This window comes from Centropristis striata, chromosome 15 (genome assembly GCF_030273125.1).
Source record: "Centropristis striata isolate RG_2023a ecotype Rhode Island chromosome 15, C.striata_1.0, whole genome shotgun sequence".
Taxonomy (NCBI): Eukaryota; Metazoa; Chordata; class Actinopteri; order Perciformes; family Serranidae; genus Centropristis; species Centropristis striata.
Window position 1 is genome coordinate 24,686,860 of NC_081531.1, and position 18,995 is coordinate 24,705,854.

Below are 18,995 nucleotides of genomic sequence, written 5' to 3' on the forward strand. Positions count from 1 at the left end.
TGCTGGATACCAGTGCTCGCTCGTTGCCCCTGGCAGTCGGCGTGTCGCGAATTTGGTTGGGAAATGTGGGAAGTAACACTTGAATTCCAGTGGTCACTTGTACAGGACACGCATCCCCTCTGCTCAAGAACACAGGTAGATGAAAATGTGGAAACGCTTCACGAATTTGCGTGTCATCCTTGCGCAGGGGCCATGCTAATCTTCTCTGTATCGTTTCCAATTTGACATATGTGCTGCCTTAGCAAGCACACTGTCCTTAAGCGGGGTGATTGCCTTTTATACCCCTTGCTGGCGGAATGACCCCTTCAGGGCGGTCAAGGCCTGAGCAACGCAAATGCTGGGAGGCAATACTCTCAACTGTCACAAGAGCAAGGGGGGTAGCTTTTTCTTGTTGATATCAAGGTCTTTGCAATTTGTATAAACTCCCTGGTATTTCCTATTGCATATCCATGCATGTTTAGTTCACAACAATAATAAGGCCACAATTGCCCTGAAAATTGGGAGGGGGCGGGGCTCAATTTTACTCTCAGGCTGTAGGCTGGACTTGGGCCCAAAACAATTCCCTCCTACGATGGACCCTAGGAAAACTGTGAGCCTCTCCAGCAGACTCGTGAGTGTCTCTTTGTGGAATCAGCTCCAGGAAAGGCCGCACCGGGTAAAGTTCTTCCTGAGGAATCTGTTTTCCCACTTGGGACATGGCCAGCTTTTTCTGTCGCCTGTCTTCAATGGCCAGTATGGGCTTGCCATGCCAGAGTTTTGTTGTAGGAGTCCCTGGTTTGGATTGAGAATTTGTTTGGAGTTTGGTTCAGCCCCCTGCTGCCTTGGCTTGATTCTTGATAGTTTCATGTTTAGTAGGTCCGACTCATTGTTGGGTCACCCACCACACCAAAGGCTAAGATTAACATCACCTTTCCCGCATAGCACTGTCAGGGACTCTTTAGCGCAGAGATGCCAGTCTGACACAACACCCTCGCTACACCCTCTGTACAAGATGCTACCACCTGGCCTCTGGCATTCACTCAAAGTCTTGTGACTTTGGTTGCGGCGTGGAATGCCGGGAACTGCCACTACTTGTACACAACACATAAAGCCCTGAGTTGCTGGATACCAGTGCTCGCTCGTTGCCCCTGGCAGTCGGCGTGTCGCGAATTTGGTTGGGAAATGTGGGAAGTAACACTTGAATTCCAGTGGTCACTTGTACAGGACACGCATCCCCTCTGCTCAAGAACACAGGTAGATGAAAATGTGGAAACGCTTCACGAATTTGCGTGTCATCCTTGCGCAGGGGCCATGCTAATCTTCTCTGTATCGTTTCCAATTTGACATATGTGCTGCCTTAGCAAGCACACTGTCCTTAAGCGGGGTGATTGCCTTTTATACCCCTTGCTGGCGGAATGACCCCTTCAGGGCGGTCAAGGCCTGAGCAACGCAAATGCTGGGAGGCAATACTCTCAACTGTCACAAGAGCAAGGGGGGTAGCTTTTTCTTGTTGATATCAAGGTCTTTGCAATTTGTATAAACTCCCTGGTATTTCCTATTGCATATCCATGCATGTTTAGTTCACAACAATAATAAGGCCACAATTGCCCTGAAAATTGGGAGGGGGCGGGGCTCAATTTTACTCTCAGGCTGTAGGCTGGACTTGGGCCCAAAACAATTCCCTCCTACGATGGACCCTAGGAAAACTGTGAGCCTCTCCAGCAGACTCGTGAGTGTCTCTTTGTGGAATCAGCTCCAGGAAAGGCCGCACCGGGTAAAGTTCTTCCTGAGGAATCTGTTTTCCCACTTGGGACATGGCCAGCTTTTTCTGTCGCCTGTCTTCAATGGCCAGTATGGGCTTGCCATGCCAGAGTTTTGTTGTAGGAGTCCCTGGTTTGGATTGAGAATTTGTTTGGAGTTTGGTTCAGCCCCCTGCTGCCTTGGCTTGATTCTTGATAGTTTCATGTTTAGTAGGTCCGACTCATTGTTGGGTCACCCACCACACCAAAGGCTAAGATTAACATCACCTTTCCCGCATAGCACTGTCAGGGACTCTTTAGCGCAGAGATGCCAGTCTGACACAACACCCTCGCTACACCCTCTGTACAAGATGCTACCACCTGGCCTCTGGCATTCACTCAAAGTCTTGTGACTTTGGTTGCGGCGTGGAATGCCGGGAACTGCCACTACTTGTACACAACACATAAAGCCCTGAGTTGCTGGATACCAGTGCTCGCTCGTTGCCCCTGGCAGTCGGCGTGTTGCGAATTTGGTTGGGAAATGTGGGAAGTAACACTTGAATTCCAGTGGTCACTTGTACAGGACACGCATCCCCTCTGCTCAAGAACACAGGTAGATGAAAATGTGGAAACGCTTCACGAATTTGCGTGTCATCCTTGCGCAGGGGCCATGCTAATCTTCTCTGTATCGTTTCCAATTTGACATATGTGCTGCCTTAGCAAGCACACTGTCCTTAAGCGGGGTGATTGCCTTTTATACCCCTTGCTGGCGGAATGACCCCTTCAGGGCGGTCAAGGCCTGAGCAACGCAAATGCTGGGAGGCAATACTCTCAACTGTCACAAGAGCAAGGGGATAGCTTTTTCTTGTTGATATCAAGGTCTTTGCAATTTGTATAAACTCCCTGGTATTTCCTATTGCATATCCATGCATGTTTAGTTCACAACAATAATAAGGCCACAATTGCCCTGAAAATTGGGAGGGGGCGGGGCTCAATTTTACTCTCAGGCTGTAGGCTGGACTTGGGCCCAAAACAATTCCTTCCTACGATGGACCCTAGGAAAACTGTGAGCCTCTCCAGCAGACTCGTGAGTGTCTCTTTGTGGAATCAGCTCCAGGAAAGGCCGCACCGGGTAAAGTTCTTCCTGAGGAATCTGTTTTCCCACTTGGGACATGGCCAGCTTTTTCTGTCGTCTGTCTTCAATGGCCAGTATGGGCTTGCCATGCCAGAGTTTTGTTGTAGGAGTCCCTGGTTTGGATTGAGAATTTGTTTGGAGTTTGGTTCAGCCCCCTGCTGCCTTGGCTTGATTCTTGATAGTTTCATGTTTAGTAGGTCCGACTCATTGTTGGGTCACCCACCACACCAAAGGCTAAGATTAACATCACCTTTCCCGCATAGCACTGTCAGGGACTCTTTAGCGCAGAGATGCCAGTCTGACACAACACCCTCGCTACACCCTCTGTACAAGATGCTACCACCTGGCCTCTGGCATTCACTCAAAGTCTTGTGACTTTGGTTGCGGCGTGGAATGCCGGGAACTGCCACTACTTGTACACAACACATAAAGCCCTGAGTTGCTGGATACCAGTGCTCGCTCGTTGCCCCTGGCAGTCGGCGTGTCGCGAATTTGGTTGGGAAATGTGGGAAGTAACACTTGAATTCCAGTGGTCACTTGTACAGGACACGCATCCCCTCTGCTCAAGAACACAGGTAGATGAAAATGTGGAAACGCTTCACGAATTTGCGTGTCATCCTTGCGCAGGGGCCATGCTAATCTTCTCTGTATCGTTTCCAATTTGACATATGTGCTGCCTTAGCAAGCACACTGTCCTTAAGCGGGGTGATTGCCTTTTATACCCCTTGCTGGCGGAATGACCCCTTCAGGGCGGTCAAGGCCTGAGCAACGCAAATGCTGGGAGGCAATACTCTCAACTGTCACAAGAGCAAGGGGGATAGCTTTTTCTTGTTGATATCAAGGTCTTTGCAATTTGTATAAACTCCCTGGTATTTCCTATTGCATATCCATGCATGTTTAGTTCACAACAATAATAAGGCCACAATTGCCCTGAAAATTGGGAGGGGGCGGGGCTCAATTTTACTCTCAGGCTGTAGGCTGGACTTGGGCCCAAAACAATTCCCTCCTACGATGGACCCTAGGAAAACTGTGAGCCTCTCCAGCAGACTCGTGAGTGTCTCTTTGTGGAATCAGCTCCAGGAAAGGCCGCACCGGGTAAAGTTCTTCCTGAGGAATCTGTTTTCCCACTTGGGACATGGCCAGCTTTTTCTGTCGCCTGTCTTCAATGGCCAGTATGGGCTTGCCATGCCAGAGTTTTGTTGTAGGAGTCCCTGGTTTGGATTGAGAATTTGTTTGGAGTTTGGTTCAGCCCCCTGCTGCCTTGGCTTGATTCTTGATAGTTTCATGTTTAGTAGGTCCGACTCATTGTTGGGTCACCCACCACACCAAAGGCTAAGATTAACATCACCTTTCCCGCATAGCACTGTCAGGGACTCTTTAGCGCAGAGATGCCAGTCTGACACAACACCCTCGCTACACCCTCTGTACAAGATGCTACCACCTGGCCTCTGGCATTCACTCAAAGTCTTGTGACTTTGGTTGCGGCGTGGAATGCCGGGAACTGCCACTACTTGTACACAACACATAAAGCCCTGAGTTGCTGGATACCAGTGCTCGCTCGTTGCCCCTGGCAGTCGGCGTGTGCGAATTTGGTTGGGAAATGTGGGAAGTAACACTTGAATTCCAGTGGTCACTTGTACAGGACACGCATCCCCTCTGCTCAAGAACACAGGTAGATGAAAATGTGGAAACGCTTCACGAATTTGCGTGTCATCCTTGCGCAGGGGCCATGCTAATCTTCTCTGTATCGTTTCCAATTTGACATATGTGCTGCCTTAGCAAGCACACTGTCCTTAAGCGGGGTGATTGCCTTTTATACCCCTTGCTGGCGGAATGACCCCTTCAGGGCGGTCAAGGCCTGAGCAACGCAAATGCTGGGAGGCAATACTCTCAACTGTCACAAGAGCAAGGGGATAGCTTTTTCTTGTTGATATCAAGGTCTTTGCAATTTGTATAAACTCCCTGGTATTTCCTATTGCATATCCATGCATGTTTAGTTCACAACAATAATAAGGCCACAATTGCCCTGAAAATTGGGAGGGGGCGGGGCTCAATTTTACTCTCAGGCTGTAGGCTGGACTTGGGCCCAAAACAATTCCCTCCTACGATGGACCCTAGGAAAACTGTGAGCCTCTCCAGCAGACTCGTGAGTGTCTCTTTGTGGAATCAGCTCCAGGAAAGGCCGCACCGGGTAAAGTTCTTCCTGAGGAATCTGTTTTCCCACTTGGGACATGGCCAGCTTTTTCTGTCGCCTGTCTTCAATGGCCAGTATGGGCTTGCCATGCCAGAGTTTTGTTGTAGGAGTCCCTGGTTTGGATTGAGAATTTGTTTGGAGTTTGGTTCAGCCCCCTGCTGCCTTGGCTTGATTCTTGATAGTTTCATGTTTAGTAGGTCCGACTCATTGTTGGGTCACCCACCACACCAAAGGCTAAGATTAACATCACCTTTCCCGCATAGCACTGTCAGGGACTCTTTAGCGCAGAGATGCCAGTCTGACACAACACCCTCGCTACACCCTCTGTACAAGATGCTACCACCTGGCCTCTGGCATTCACTCAAAGTCTTGTGACTTTGGTTGCGGCGTGGAATGCCGGGAACTGCCACTACTTGTACACAACACATAAAGCCCTGAGTTGCTGGATACCAGTTCTCGCTCGTTGCCCCTGGCAGTCGGCGTGTTGCGAATTTGGTTGGGAAATGTGGGAAGTAACACTTGAATTCCAGTGGTCACTTGTACAGGACACGCATCCCCTCTGCTCAAGAACACAGGTAGATGAAAATGTGGAAACGCTTCACGAATTTGCGTGTCATCCTTGCGCAGGGGCCATGCTAATCTTCTCTGTATCGTTTCCAATTTGACATATGTGCTGCCTTAGCAAGCACACTGTCCTTAAGCGGGGTGATTGCCTTTTATACCCCTTGCTGGCGGAATGACCCCTTCAGGGCGGTCAAGGCCTGAGCAACGCAAATGCTGGGAGGCAATACTCTCAACTGTCACAAGAGCAAGGGGATAGCTTTTTCTTGTTGATATCAAGGTCTTTGCAATTTGTATAAACTCCCTGGTATTTCCTATTGCATATCCATGCATGTTTAGTTCACAACAATAATAAGGCCACAATTGCCCTGAAAATTGGGAGGGGGCGGGGCTCAATTTTACTCTCAGGCTGTAGGCTGGACTTGGGCCCAAAACAATTCCTTCCTACGATGGACCCTAGGAAAACTGTGAGCCTCTCCAGCAGACTCGTGAGTGTCTCTTTGTGGAATCAGCTCCAGGAAAGGCCGCACCGGGTAAAGTTCTTCCTGAGGAATCTGTTTTCCCACTTGGGACATGGCCAGCTTTTTCTGTCGTCTGTCTTCAATGGCCAGTATGGGCTTGCCATGCCAGAGTTTTGTTGTAGGAGTCCCTGGTTTGGATTGAGAATTTGTTTGGAGTTTGGTTCAGCCCCCTGCTGCCTTGGCTTGATTCTTGATAGTTTCATGTTTAGTAGGTCCGACTCATTGTTGGGTCACCCACCACACCAAAGGCTAAGATTAACATCACCTTTCCCGCATAGCACTGTCAGGGACTCTTTAGCGCAGAGATGCCAGTCTGACACAACACCCTCGCTACACCCTCTGTACAAGATGCTACCACCTGGCCTCTGGCATTCACTCAAAGTCTTGTGACTTTGGTTGCGGCGTGGAATGCCGGGAACTGCCACTACTTGTACACAACACATAAAGCCCTGAGTTGCTGGATACCAGTGCTCGCTCGTTGCCCCTGGCAGTCGGCGTGTCGCGAATTTGGTTGGGAAATGTGGGAAGTAACACTTGAATTCCAGTGGTCACTTGTACAGGACACGCATCCCCTCTGCTCAAGAACACAGGTAGATGAAAATGTGGAAACGCTTCACGAATTTGCGTGTCATCCTTGCGCAGGGGCCATGCTAATCTTCTCTGTATCGTTTCCAATTTGACATATGTGCTGCCTTAGCAAGCACACTGTCCTTAAGCGGGGTGATTGCCTTTTATACCCCTTGCTGGCGGAATGACCCCTTCAGGGCGGTCAAGGCCTGAGCAACGCAAATGCTGGGAGGCAATACTCTCAACTGTCACAAGAGCAAGGGGGGTAGCTTTTTCTTGTTGATATCAAGGTCTTTGCAATTTGTATAAACTCCCTGGTATTTCCTATTGCATATCCATGCATGTTTAGTTCACAACAATAATAAGGCCACAATTGCCCTGAAAATTGGGAGGGGGCGGGGCTCAATTTTACTCTCAGGCTGTAGGCTGGACTTGGGCCCAAAACAATTCCCTCCTACGATGGACCCTAGGAAAACTGTGAGCCTCTCCAGCAGACTCGTGAGTGTCTCTTTGTGGAATCAGCTCCAGGAAAGGCCGCACCGGGTAAAGTTCTTCCTGAGGAATCTGTTTTCCCACTTGGGACATGGCCAGCTTTTTCTGTCGCCTGTCTTCAATGGCCAGTATGGGCTTGCCATGCCAGAGTTTTGTTGTAGGAGTCCCTGGTTTGGATTGAGAATTTGTTTGGAGTTTGGTTCAGCCCCCTGCTGCCTTGGCTTGATTCTTGATAGTTTCATGTTTAGTAGGTCCGACTCATTGTTGGGTCACCCACCACACCAAAGGCTAAGATTAACATCACCTTTCCCGCATAGCACTGTCAGGGACTCTTTAGCGCAGAGATGCCAGTCTGACACAACACCCTCGCTACACCCTCTGTACAAGATGCTACCACCTGGCCTCTGGCATTCACTCAAAGTCTTGTGACTTTGGTTGCGGCGTGGAATGCCGGGAACTGCCACTACTTGTACACAACACATAAAGCCCTGAGTTGCTGGATACCAGTGCTCGCTCGTTGCCCCTGGCAGTCGGCGTGTTGCGAATTTGGTTGGGAAATGTGGGAAGTAACACTTGAATTCCAGTGGTCACTTGTACAGGACACGCATCCCCTCTGCTCAAGAACACAGGTAGATGAAAATGTGGAAACGCTTCACGAATTTGCGTGTCATCCTTGCGCAGGGGCCATGCTAATCTTCTCTGTATCGTTTCCAATTTGACATATGTGCTGCCTTAGCAAGCACACTGTCCTTAAGCGGGGTGATTGCCTTTTATACCCCTTGCTGGCGGAATGACCCCTTCAGGGCGGTCAAGGCCTGAGCAACGCAAATGCTGGGAGGCAATACTCTCAACTGTCACAAGAGCAAGGGGATAGCTTTTTCTTGTTGATATCAAGGTCTTTGCAATTTGTATAAACTCCCTGGTATTTCCTATTGCATATCCATGCATGTTTAGTTCACAACAATAATAAGGCCACAATTGCCCTGAAAATTGGGAGGGGGCGGGGCTCAATTTTACTCTCAGGCTGTAGGCTGGACTTGGGCCCAAAACAATTCCTTCCTACGATGGACCCTAGGAAAACTGTGAGCCTCTCCAGCAGACTCGTGAGTGTCTCTTTGTGGAATCAGCTCCACGAAAGGCCGCACCGGGTAAAGTTCTTCCTGAGGAATCTGTTTTCCCACTTGGGACATGGCCAGCTTTTTCTGTCGTCTGTCTTCAATGGCCAGTATGGGCTTGCCATGCCAGAGTTTTGTTGTAGGAGTCCCTGGTTTGGATTGAGAATTTGTTTGGAGTTTGGTTCAGCCCCCTGCTGCCTTGGCTTGATTCTTGATAGTTTCATGTTTAGTAGGTCCGACTCATTGTTGGGTCACCCACCACACCAAAGGCTAAGATTAACATCACCTTTCCCGCATAGCACTGTCAGGGACTCTTTAGCGCAGAGATGCCGGTCTGACACAACACCCTCGCTACACCCTCTGTACAAGATGCTACCACCTGGCCTCTGGCATTCACTCAAAGTCTTGTGACTTTGGTTGCGGCGTGGAATGCCGGGAACTGCCACTACTTGTACACAACACATAAAGCCCTGAGTTGCTGGATACCAGTGCTCGCTCGTTGCCCCTGGCAGTCGGCGTGTCGCGAATTTGGTTGGGAAATGTGGGAAGTAACACTTGAATTCCAGTGGTCACTTGTACAGGACACGCATCCCCTCTGCTCAAGAACACAGGTAGATGAAAATGTGGAAACGCTTCACGAATTTGCGTGTCATCCTTGCGCATAGGAGAAGCCAGTCTTCTCACTATAGATGTTCCAATTGTGCCAATTCCTCTCGACCAATCACAGTGTCCAAGTTTTTCGTCCAATCAGAGGGCCGCATTTGTTCCAATTGTGCCAATTACGTTGACCAATCACATGACTGCATTTGTTCCGACTGCTATAGACTCCTGTCCCGCTATCGAGAGAGAAAGGGTGAGTGAGAGTGCACCAGCGACCGCCGTAACACAGTCAGTACTGTATTTACTGTTATTTACCGTGTATTATTAATTCAATATGAGCGAATAACTGCGCAAAAGTCATATTTATGTCTGAAACTAGTTTTACTGTCTCAACCGACGTGTTTTATCGGCGTGTTGCGGCCTCTTGTGTAATATCAGAGTGACAGATGTACAGTAGGTAGCCGCTAATGATGTTCGCCGTGTTTTCTCGGTCTTAAAGTGTCAAACTTCATTTTTTTATTGATGGAGTTAACTGTCATTGCTCCCGCTTGTGTGTGAAAGTAGTTTAGTGACTTAACCGACGTGTTTTATCGGCGTGTTGCGGCCTCTTGTGTAATATCAGAGTGACAGATGTACAGTAGGTAGCCGCTAATGATGTTCGCCGTGTTTTCTCGGTCTTAAAGTGTCAAACTTCATTTTTTTATTGATGGAGTTAACTATCATTGCTCCCGCTTGTGTGTGAAAGTAGTTTAGTGACTTAACCGACGTGTTTTATCGGCGTGTTGCGGCCCCTTGTGTAATATCAGAGTGACAGATGTACAGTAGCTAGCGGGTGGTGATGTTCGCCGTGTTTTCTCGGTCTTAAAGTGTCAAACTTTATTACTAACAGATGAAATAAGCTGTTGATATGCTATTATTAATTGCTCCAGCTATTCATCTAGCTTTTAGGCCGTTTAGAGCGCTGTATTCAACGAGTCGCCCGCGGATAATTAACCCCGTTCAGGTCCGTGAACGCCACGGTCACGGAGTTATACAGCTGGAAGGGTCACCTGTTATAGACTAATAAAAAAAAAAAACTTAATAAACTGTTTTCAAAGAATCCAAGTGAAATATAAGCAGAAAGTATGGCATGTGTCCTCTGTTATATTATAGATTTTTGTCAACTTCTCATTGAAATAGAAGAAAACATGTATGGAAAGTGCTACCCAAATTAAATATATTAATATTATCAGTAGTAGTTGCTATTACGTGTGCTGAAGTTCATTTTCTCTGTTTAGATGGAACATCCAAAGTTCCGCAGAACACGAAATGGAGACCTGCTGCTGAAGGCCTCACCAGAGGCCCTGGCCGTTGGCCCTCGACGGGCTGCTGGTGAGGCCCCATACAGGGCAAAAAAGCCCGAGGAGGTGGATGCAGAGGCATGGGCCCACGTCAGCTCCAAGGGTGGCGACACCAGCAACGCCACCCTGGTCCTGAGCCGGTGGAAGGTCCAGTTCGGCCGATACCTGGGTAAGACCTTCCACTGGCTCCTGGAGAATGACGTGGGCCATGCAGTCAACCTGGTTGCCTCCCACCAGAAGGAGCGAGAGAGGACAGGGTCTCAGTCCCCACTCATGGCCAACAAGGTAGAGTCCTTTAATCTGATTCATGCAAAACATTTAAAAGAGTGACGACAGATTTGACCTCCCTTTGTGAACTTACAGGATGCCTTCACCCGCTACTCCTCGGCGTACCCTGACTTCGTGGAGGCAGTCAGGTTTCACCGTGCGTTCGAGGAGGCGCGGGTGAAGTCCCTCCAGCCTGGACAGGAGGGACAGGCCCTTGTTGGCTTTGGGGACTTCAAATATGAGACCCTGCAGAGCCTGTACGAGTCGAAGGACCCCAAACACATCCGGTAACGATTCGAATATAGATACTGTGGTGACCATTGATGATGAGGGTGTTTGATAAATGGACTAATTTGTCTGATTTGTACAGAGTTGTCGACTACCTGAGGAGGACGGCGCCGGCTCCTGGCACGCAGATGGAGAACGCTGTCCGCTACGTCCGGGGCAGGGACAGACAGAGAGCGAGGACTGCTGCTGCTGCTGCATCGTCCACCACCACTGCCAGCAGCAGCAGCAGCACAGCCTCTGTCTCGGCCGCCAGCCAGAGATCCAGGAGCTCCTCTCAGTACGTGTTTCACTGTAAAGCTGTCTGAGTTTGATGTATCTGGATACGCTCTGTGAAGAAATGTGAGCATTTGTCTCATTATAGATGTTGTTGTGTGTCCTTCTTCTGTCTGTGTATTCTTAATACAGGCCTCTGAGTTCTAAGCTGGCGGCCTTTGTCTCCGGGAGGCGTTCTCTGTCTGCGGTGGAAATGCAGGCCAAAGTGCTTAAGATGGTGGCCCCTAAGCCTGCATTTCCAGGCAAGTTCAGCCTTTACAAATACAGACTGGAACTTTATTCTTTTTCTTGTGTTTGCTGTATAATTTGCTGTTCTCTCTTATTGTGTGATTGCAGCCTCCTCCTTTGCACCCTTCAGACCAGCTCTCCCCTCAACACCATCTGAGGAGCCCTCAGATAAAGAGCTGGTCCAAGCGGTAGTCGACATGGAGCAGTGTGAGTGAAAAAAAACAAACGTGTAGCAAATTGTTAGAAACACAAAGGCTTTAATTCATTGTTGACTGTTTATTTTTTATTCTTTTACTTATTTCTGTAATCAGAGGACGAGAGGAAGCAAGGTAAGTTTGAGTTAAATTTAAAAAAACAACAACAAATATCTGGTCAAATCACTGCTAACACTGGTGCTTCTGCACAGTTACATTTCACTGCTAACACTGGTGCTTCTGCACAGTTACATTTCACTGCTAACACTGGTGCTTCTGCACAGTTACATTTCACTGCTAACACTGGTGCTTCTGCACAGTTACATTTCACTGCTAACACTGGTGCTTATGAACAATTACATTTTTTCAATCGTCATCTTTCCCCTTGTAACCTGCATAACCTCTCCACCTGCAGCCTGCATCAAAGACCTGTAATCTGCTGTGTCATCATCCAAACCTTCTGTGCTCCTGTAGTTTTTAGCTTAGCTGATCATTTAATCATCCAATACTAACACAAACAATGTCATTCTTTAAAGGTGCTAAAACATTTTATTTCTCTCAGCCTTCGATGTACAGGCCCCTCTCTTGCTCCCAAAGCATCCACCTCCTCCCACCTCCTCCCGGCCACCACTACCAGCAGCAGCAGCCTCCAGGCCACCACCACCACCAGCAGCAGCAGCCTCCAGGCCACCACCACCAGCAGCAGCAGCCTCCAGGCCACCACCACCAGCAGCAGCAGCCTCCAGGCCACCACCACCAGCAGCAGCAGCCTCCAGGCCGCCACCACCAGCAGCAGCAGCCTCCAGGCCACCACCACCACCAGCAGCAGCAGCCTCCAGGCCGCCACCACCACCAGCAGCAGCAGGAGATGCTGCAGCCCAGCCGCCGCCTAAGGAGGACTCTGAGCCAGCCTTCCTCCCTCCCCTTCCACCTGCTGGCAGTGCAGAGGTGAGGCTTTCATACATTTAAGGCCTCAGATTACACGCCCTCCCTTGCACATGAAGTAATTTCAGTTCCTCAGATAATGGAATATTTTCCTGTTGTTGTCTTTCCAGCTGCTGCCTCAGTCCTGGCGGGCAGCTCTGACTGCAGAGCAGCAGGAGTGGATCGGCCGGGTGCTGTTTTCCAGGGGCAGCCGGGGGAGGTCCCAGCTGAACCAAGACCTCAATCTCTGGTGGTACCCCCCCCAAGCCCGGCCGGTCTACAACCAGCCTCCCGCGTCCCCCGACCCCTTCTTTGCATGTCGGCTGTTTGTCTGGATGCCACACCGCATGTGGCGTCTGCAGCTGACATGCCCCCAGCCTTTGTGCACCGGGTCCATGACAAAGGCTGGGCTGTACAGGACCATCCGGAGGGTCCTAGACATTGACGGCTGGTATCTCATGGCCACTGAGTACCTGAGCTGCCGTCAATGTAAGAAGAAGGTCGGAGGATGGTCACAGGGCATTGTTAGGCAGCTGTCCCCCACCTACAGCTGCCAATTCCCAGCTATACTGACGTATAGGTAAGAAATATCATATCATGTGATAAATGTGTGTGTGTGTGTGTGTGTGTGTGTGTGAGAGAACATTTGGTTTGGTGTAATGTTTTGGTGACAGAGCTGTAAGTAATGTTTTTTTGTGTTGTTCCTGCAGGCTGTCCTGTGACCTGAGGGTGGTTGCGCAGCTGAGGTCCCGCACTTTGGGAAACAGTGCTGCTCGGTTGCACAACACCCTCCGGGAGGCACATTCAGAAGCCTGGATGCGGAGAGCGATCCAGTACCTCGGCGTGTGCGAGCAGTTCCTGGCCTTGTGCGTGGTGAGGGGGCAGTTTCCACCACCACCGGAGATGCCCCCTGTCCCTTCACCCATCTGGCTGCTGACCGTCTACAGCTATGACGTTCTCATGCGGCTGGATGAGTACAAGGCCAGGATCACGTCCACCTTCGGATCCATCTTAAAGATGGATTCCACCAAGAAGGCGAGTAAAGTCTGTCACAATTTCCTGTTGTCTTTGCTCCTGCTCTAGCACGGCCCAAGTACTTGCTTAGACACTCGCGTTTACATTTCTCGTCTCTCTCTGTCCAGGTGACGAATAAGCTCGCTGGTACCGCCGCAGACACGGCCGCCTGGGCCACCAACATAGGCAACGAACATGGGCAGGTCCTCATCAGCGTCCTCACCAGCTCCGAGGGCTCTGACGGCCTGTCCATGATGGCGGCCGGGTTAATGAGGCGGTACCGACTCGCCGGGGTACCCCCCCCCCAGCTCCTATATGTCGATCGGGACTGCTGCAACAGAGACGGCTTGTCCAAGACAGCTGCCTTGTTTTCGGTGTGAAATGTTTTTGTAATTCTACTGTTGTGAGCCTTAGCATTATTCTCTCAAGTTATAAAACCAAAAAAATATGTAAAAACAAGTGAATGAAATAATCAAACAGTTTGTCATCTTTCTTTTGTCACAGGAATGGGAACAGCTCGTGGTGCGCCTCGACATCTGGCACCTGATGCGACGCTTCGCATCAGGTGTCACCACCGAGAGCCACGAGCTGTACCCTGTCTTCATGAGGCAGCTGTCTCACTGCATCTTTGAGGTTGACCCTCACGATGCCAGCCGTCTCTGTAAGGCCAAGCGGTCCGAGCTGGAGGGGAAGCACGGGATGGTCGGCCTGACTGACGTCGAGGTGATCCAGAGGATCTCCAGGGAGGAGTGGAGGCTCCACTGCCGTCGCCGGACACGTGGAGCCGAGGAAACCGCCCTCCTCATCCAGGATCTCCTCGACACCTTCAGTGGACCAGCAGGTCGCAACATCCTGGACGTCCCGTTGCTCGACGCTCTCCGCATCCAGGACATATGGAGTACGCAGAGGCATCACCTCAGCTGCATCCAGGACCCACCAGGGGTGCAGCTGTACACACAGACAGGCGGGCTGACCAAGGGCGGCGTCAGCCTGCCTGTTTATCGCTGCGCGAGGGGCTCCACGTCGTTGGAGTCCTTCCACCTCCACCTCAACCGGTTCATCCCAGGTACTTGCATGTGTCTGTTTGTGATAAAATATTCTATAGTATTCACATTTTGTACAAACATATATTTTATTTGAATGTTATTCCTCCCTATCCAGGAACACGAGCCAGTGACAAGCACTTCCAGGCGTTCCTGGTAGATGGACTGGTGAGGTGGAATGAGGACCGCGCAGCAGCAGCTGCACCCCCAGATGCAGCTGAGGGACAGGTGGTGCCTCTGCACTCCTACAGTGGCCACCTCAAGCACGTCCTTAACCAGAAGAGCCAAAGGGTGCTTGGCCTTCAGATGGTTAAGGACTTCACCCAGCCTGCTGAGTACACAGGTATACCATGTGGGAAAAATGTATTAATATATAATAATATATATAATATATATATATAATTAATATAATATCAGAACTGTGAGTGGAAAAGGAGCATTAACATTAACATTCTCTCTGCTTTTAACAGGGGAACTCATTGGTATTGAGTACCTGTACCAGCAGACTGGGAGAGTGCTTGAGGATGTCAGTTTGGACCCTGACACTCCGGACGAGGCTGCCGCCATTGAGGCTCTCGAGGACACGGATGAGGGTATTGAGGAGGACGTGGAGGACCCAACCGTCTTCCTGCCAGATACCCCATCCAGAGCGGCGGCAGCCCGGTCAGGTGATCCAGCTGACGCACCCCCGTCTGAGCCATCAGATCCGGCCGCCCCTACTCCAGATGCCCCTCCCGAGGCCCCTGACAATAAGGCTCCTGCTTCCCAGCAGCCCTCCTCAGATTCTGAGGTGACATTTCCATCTTACAATAAAATATCTATGATGATGATGATGATGTTGTTTCAGATTTTTTATTACATTACATTTTATTAATCCCAGAAGGGTAATGTAGTTTCATATTGCTCACAACAGCAACTGTTCTCCTCCACATCACAGTCTCCTCTTTTGTTGTGTTTCCTCTCAGGAGGAGAATATCCAGGGTCCTGATGGTCAGCCAGGATACCAACACGTCCTGAAGCTGGCCCAGGCCCTGGTGGAAGCACGGAGCCTTCAGGGGCTTTCTGACAGCAGGGTAGACCGACTCATCACACTCTGGAATCGCCTGCCAGAGTGTGACAAAAAGCGAGTTGTCTACCCTCCCAGATACCGGGAGAGGCAGACTAAGGGGCGGTTCAAGGCATCGAAGGGGAAGAACACCTCCTGCCCTGGCAGGGAAAGTACCCAACGGTAAGACTCTTTTCATACAATATGTGGCGAGGTGCTGAAAGGCCCCCGGTTGATGGACTCTAGTGTCACTTGAATGTCTGTCCACTAAACACTGTCCTTTCATGACTCTTTCAGGTGCCTTGTTGGATCAGTCTCGGGCCCTGCAAGTTGGCCCGACGCCAGTCGCCTGGTGGCGGCCATTTGCAGCCAGCTCTGCCAGCTGCACCCTGGGGCCGCGAAAGTCTGTGGGGTCACCAAAACAAGGTGGTCCCTCGTCCTCACAGACTACGTGGCCATCAGAGAGGCAGTGCTGGCCAGCCCGAGACTGATGGCTCAGACGGAGATTCAGCTCTTTGAGCTGAATCAAAAGACCCTGTCGCAGTGGTAAGACTTTAACTCAAAACTGTTTCCATGCGTTTTCATCTGTCCCAGTGTGTCATATGACAAAAGCTCAAGAACTTGAACAGCCTGCGTTTGTCTTCTAGGAACAAGAAGACCAACAGGCTCCAGGGCGTGGCCGTGACTCTGCAGGGAACTGGGGTCGTCCCTGCAGTGGCCATCGCTCCTGGACCTCTCCCTCCAGCGAAAGGGCTGTCCTCTGTACAGGTGGGACGAGGACAGCCCTTTCAATTTGACATTGTGGAGGAGCCTCAACAGCCAGGGCCCTCATCTGCAGGCCTTCTCCCTCCTCCTCCAGCTGCAGGCCTTCTCCCTCCTCCTCCAGCTGCAGGCCTTCTCCCTCCTCCTCCAGCATCAGCCCCTGGTGGCCTCAACGCCCCTGCCCCTGTTGGTCTGCCTCCTCTTCCTGGACTTCAATTGCCAAGGTCAACGGCATACAGGAAGAGGAAGGCAGCCCAGGCTGCTGCTGCGGGGCAGGGGCCGCTGCCTGGGGCAAAAGCTCGCCGGCCGGTGGCACAGTATGTCTGCAGCGAGTGTGGCCAGCCCAGGAGGCTGGACACAGGCCACACTCGCATTGCCGGGGTCTCATACTGTGCCTCGGTTGGCGGGAAAACCGTGGAGGAGTGGAGGGAGGAAATGAAGAGGAGAAATTTGTAAATTTGTAAATATTGTTAATTTTTGTTGTTATTGTAAATAGTGTCGGTTTATCTATTATAAATTTATATTTCTATTATTTCTAAATTTTGTTAATAAAAATCAAGTTCCTTAATCCATACTTTGCTTTTGCTTGTTCTTTCAGATTATTTATAATTCCTTATCCAACTTTTGACACATAAACTCAATCACTAGTCAAAATAACATCCCATGAAAAGGTCAAGAGAGGTCAAATCTGCTAAATAAAATAAAAACAAAAACAAAAATATATCAGCAGTTATTTATTCTTGCTTCACATGTCTTCAGACAGTTTCAAGCTTGATGTTTACATGTGTACATACAATAGTGCACTGGTTGTGAGACTTTAAAGAATAAATATGGTTAATGGAGCAGAAATAGGTACTTCACTAGGCAAAACACTGTAAAATGCATCTGTTTTTATCACAATTTAAGAAATAATTGCAATTTATTCTTGCTTCACATGTCTTCAGACAGTTTCAAGCTTGCTGTTTACATGTGTACATACAATAGAGCACTGGTTGTGAGACTTTAAAGAATAAATATGGTTAATGGAGCAGAAATAGGTACTTTACTTGGCAAAACACTGTAAAATCTATCTGTTTTTTTATCACAATTTAAGAAAACATTGCAATTAATGTCTGTAGAGATAAGAAACAATCAAATTATAAACATTCGCTGTCTGAGGATCAAAATGAATCAAGGATCAGTTTAACTTTCGGCTCCCTGGTTTTGGGGTGAGCTGGGATCGAACCGGCCACCTTCTACTCCGCGGGAGCAAAACCCCCCTCCACGTCGCTTCCCCCCTTGAGAAGATTGAGCAGTAAGCTTTGCGCAGGGGCCATGCTAATCTTCTCTGTATCGTTTCCAATTTGACATATGTGCTGCCTTAGCAAGCACACTGTCCTTAAGCGGGGTGATTGCCTTTTATACCCCTTGCTGGCGGAATGACCCCTTCAGGGCGGTCAAGGCCTGAGCAACGCAAATGCTGGGAGGCAATACTCTCAACTGTCACAAGAGCAAGGGGGATAGCTTTTTCTTGTTGATATCAAGGTCTTTGCAATTTGTATAAACTCCCTGGTATTTCCTATTGCATATCCATGCATGTTTAGTTCACAACAATAATAAGGCCACAATTGCCCTGAAAATTGGGAGGGGGCGGGGCTCAATTTTACTCTCAGGCTGTAGGCTGGACTTGGGCCCAAAACAATTCCCTCCTACGATGGACCCTAGGAAAACTGTGAGCCTCTCCAGCAGACTCGTGAGTGTCTCTTTGTGGAATCAGCTCCAGGAAAGGCCGCACCGGGTAAAGTTCTTCCTGAGGAATCTGTTTTCCCACTTGGGACATGGCCAGCTTTTTCTGTCGCCTGTCTTCAATGGCCAGTATGGGCTTGCCATGCCAGAGTTTTGTTGTAGGAGTCCCTGGTTTGGATTGAGAATTTGTTTGGAGTTTGGTTCAGCCCCCTGCTGCCTTGGCTTGATTCTTGATAGTTTCATGTTTAGTAGGTCCGACTCATTGTTGGGTCACCCACCACACCAAAGGCTAAGATTAACATCACCTTTCCCGCATAGCACTGTCAGGGACTCTTTAGCGCAGAGATGCCAGTCTGACACAACACCCTCGCTACACCCTCTGTACAAGATGCTACCACCTGGCCTCTGGCATTCACTCAAAGTCTTGTGACTTTGGTTGCGGCGTGGAATGCCGGGAACTGCCACTACTTGTACACAACACATAAAGCCCTGAGTTGCTGGATACCAGTGCTCGCTCGTTGCCCCTGGCAGTCGGCGTGTTGCGAATTTGGTTGGGAAATGTGGGAAGTAACACTTGAATTCCAGTGGTCACTTGTACAGGACACGCATCCCCTCTGCTCAAGAACACAGGTAGATGAAAATGTGGAAACGCTTCACGAATTTGCGTGTCATCCTTGCGCAGGGGCCATGCTAATCTTCTCTGTATCGTTTCCAATTTGACATATGTGCTGCCTTAGCAAGCACACTGTCCTTAAGCGGGGTGATTGCCTTTTATACCCCTTGCTGGCGGAATGACCCCTTCAGGGCGGTCAAGGCCTGAGCAACGCAAATGCTGGGAGGCAATACTCTCAACTGTCACAAGAGCAAGGGGATAGCTTTTTCTTGTTGATATCAAGGTCTTTGCAATTTGTATAAACTCCCTGGTATTTCCTATTGCATATCCATGCATGTTTAGTTCACAACAATAATAAGGCCACAATTGCCCTGAA

At 49.6% G+C, this 18,995-nt stretch overlaps 2 protein-coding genes, 9 non-coding genes and 1 pseudogene across 11 annotated transcripts; 2 read left to right on the forward strand and 10 right to left on the reverse strand.

Annotated features, from left to right (window-relative positions):
- Positions 1-142: 142 nt before the first annotated feature.
- Positions 143-249, reverse strand: LOC131987336 (U6 spliceosomal RNA). Its single transcript, XR_009395800.1, has one exon. It is a non-coding gene; the product is annotated as a U6 spliceosomal RNA (small nuclear RNA).
- A 991-nt stretch (positions 250-1,240) lies between these two features.
- Positions 1,241-1,347, reverse strand: LOC131987337 (U6 spliceosomal RNA). The gene has a single exon (XR_009395801.1). It is a non-coding gene; the product is annotated as a U6 spliceosomal RNA (small nuclear RNA).
- Positions 1,348-2,338: 991 nt separating this feature from the next.
- On the reverse strand, positions 2,339-2,445 carry LOC131987338 (U6 spliceosomal RNA). The gene has a single exon (XR_009395802.1). It is a non-coding gene; the product is annotated as a U6 spliceosomal RNA (small nuclear RNA).
- Positions 2,446-3,435: 990 nt separating this feature from the next.
- On the reverse strand, positions 3,436-3,542 carry LOC131987339 (U6 spliceosomal RNA). Its single transcript, XR_009395803.1, has one exon. It is a non-coding gene; the product is annotated as a U6 spliceosomal RNA (small nuclear RNA).
- A 990-nt stretch (positions 3,543-4,532) lies between these two features.
- LOC131987341 (U6 spliceosomal RNA) lies at positions 4,533-4,639 on the reverse strand. The gene has a single exon (XR_009395805.1). It is a non-coding gene; the product is annotated as a U6 spliceosomal RNA (small nuclear RNA).
- Positions 4,640-5,629: 990 nt separating this feature from the next.
- On the reverse strand, positions 5,630-5,736 carry LOC131987342 (U6 spliceosomal RNA). The gene has a single exon (XR_009395806.1). It is a non-coding gene; the product is annotated as a U6 spliceosomal RNA (small nuclear RNA).
- A 990-nt stretch (positions 5,737-6,726) lies between these two features.
- On the reverse strand, positions 6,727-6,833 carry LOC131987343 (U6 spliceosomal RNA). The gene has a single exon (XR_009395807.1). It is a non-coding gene; the product is annotated as a U6 spliceosomal RNA (small nuclear RNA).
- A 991-nt stretch (positions 6,834-7,824) lies between these two features.
- On the reverse strand, positions 7,825-7,931 carry LOC131987344 (U6 spliceosomal RNA). The gene has a single exon (XR_009395808.1). It is a non-coding gene; the product is annotated as a U6 spliceosomal RNA (small nuclear RNA).
- A 2,249-nt stretch (positions 7,932-10,180) lies between these two features.
- LOC131986227 (uncharacterized) lies at positions 10,181-13,818 on the forward strand. The gene is made up of 9 exons (XM_059351079.1): positions 10,181-10,528; positions 10,607-10,797; positions 10,881-11,075; positions 11,204-11,313; positions 11,408-11,506; positions 12,350-12,441; positions 12,549-12,997; positions 13,128-13,452; positions 13,560-13,818. The coding sequence occupies exons 1-9, from the start codon at positions 10,181-10,183 to the stop codon at positions 13,809-13,811; spliced, it is 2,061 nt and encodes a 686-aa protein (XP_059207062.1). The 3' UTR covers positions 13,812-13,818.
- Positions 13,819-13,977: 159 nt separating this feature from the next.
- Positions 13,978-14,876, forward strand: LOC131986825 (uncharacterized). The gene is made up of 2 exons (XM_059351953.1): positions 13,978-14,497; positions 14,593-14,876. The coding sequence occupies exons 1-2, from the start codon at positions 13,978-13,980 to the stop codon at positions 14,874-14,876; spliced, it is 804 nt and encodes a 267-aa protein (XP_059207936.1).
- Positions 14,877-17,582: 2,706 nt separating this feature from the next.
- Positions 17,583-17,652, reverse strand: LOC131987294 (U6 spliceosomal RNA; annotated as a pseudogene).
- A 991-nt stretch (positions 17,653-18,643) lies between these two features.
- Positions 18,644-18,750, reverse strand: LOC131987345 (U6 spliceosomal RNA). The gene has a single exon (XR_009395809.1). It is a non-coding gene; the product is annotated as a U6 spliceosomal RNA (small nuclear RNA).
- Positions 18,751-18,995: the final 245 nt, after the last annotated feature.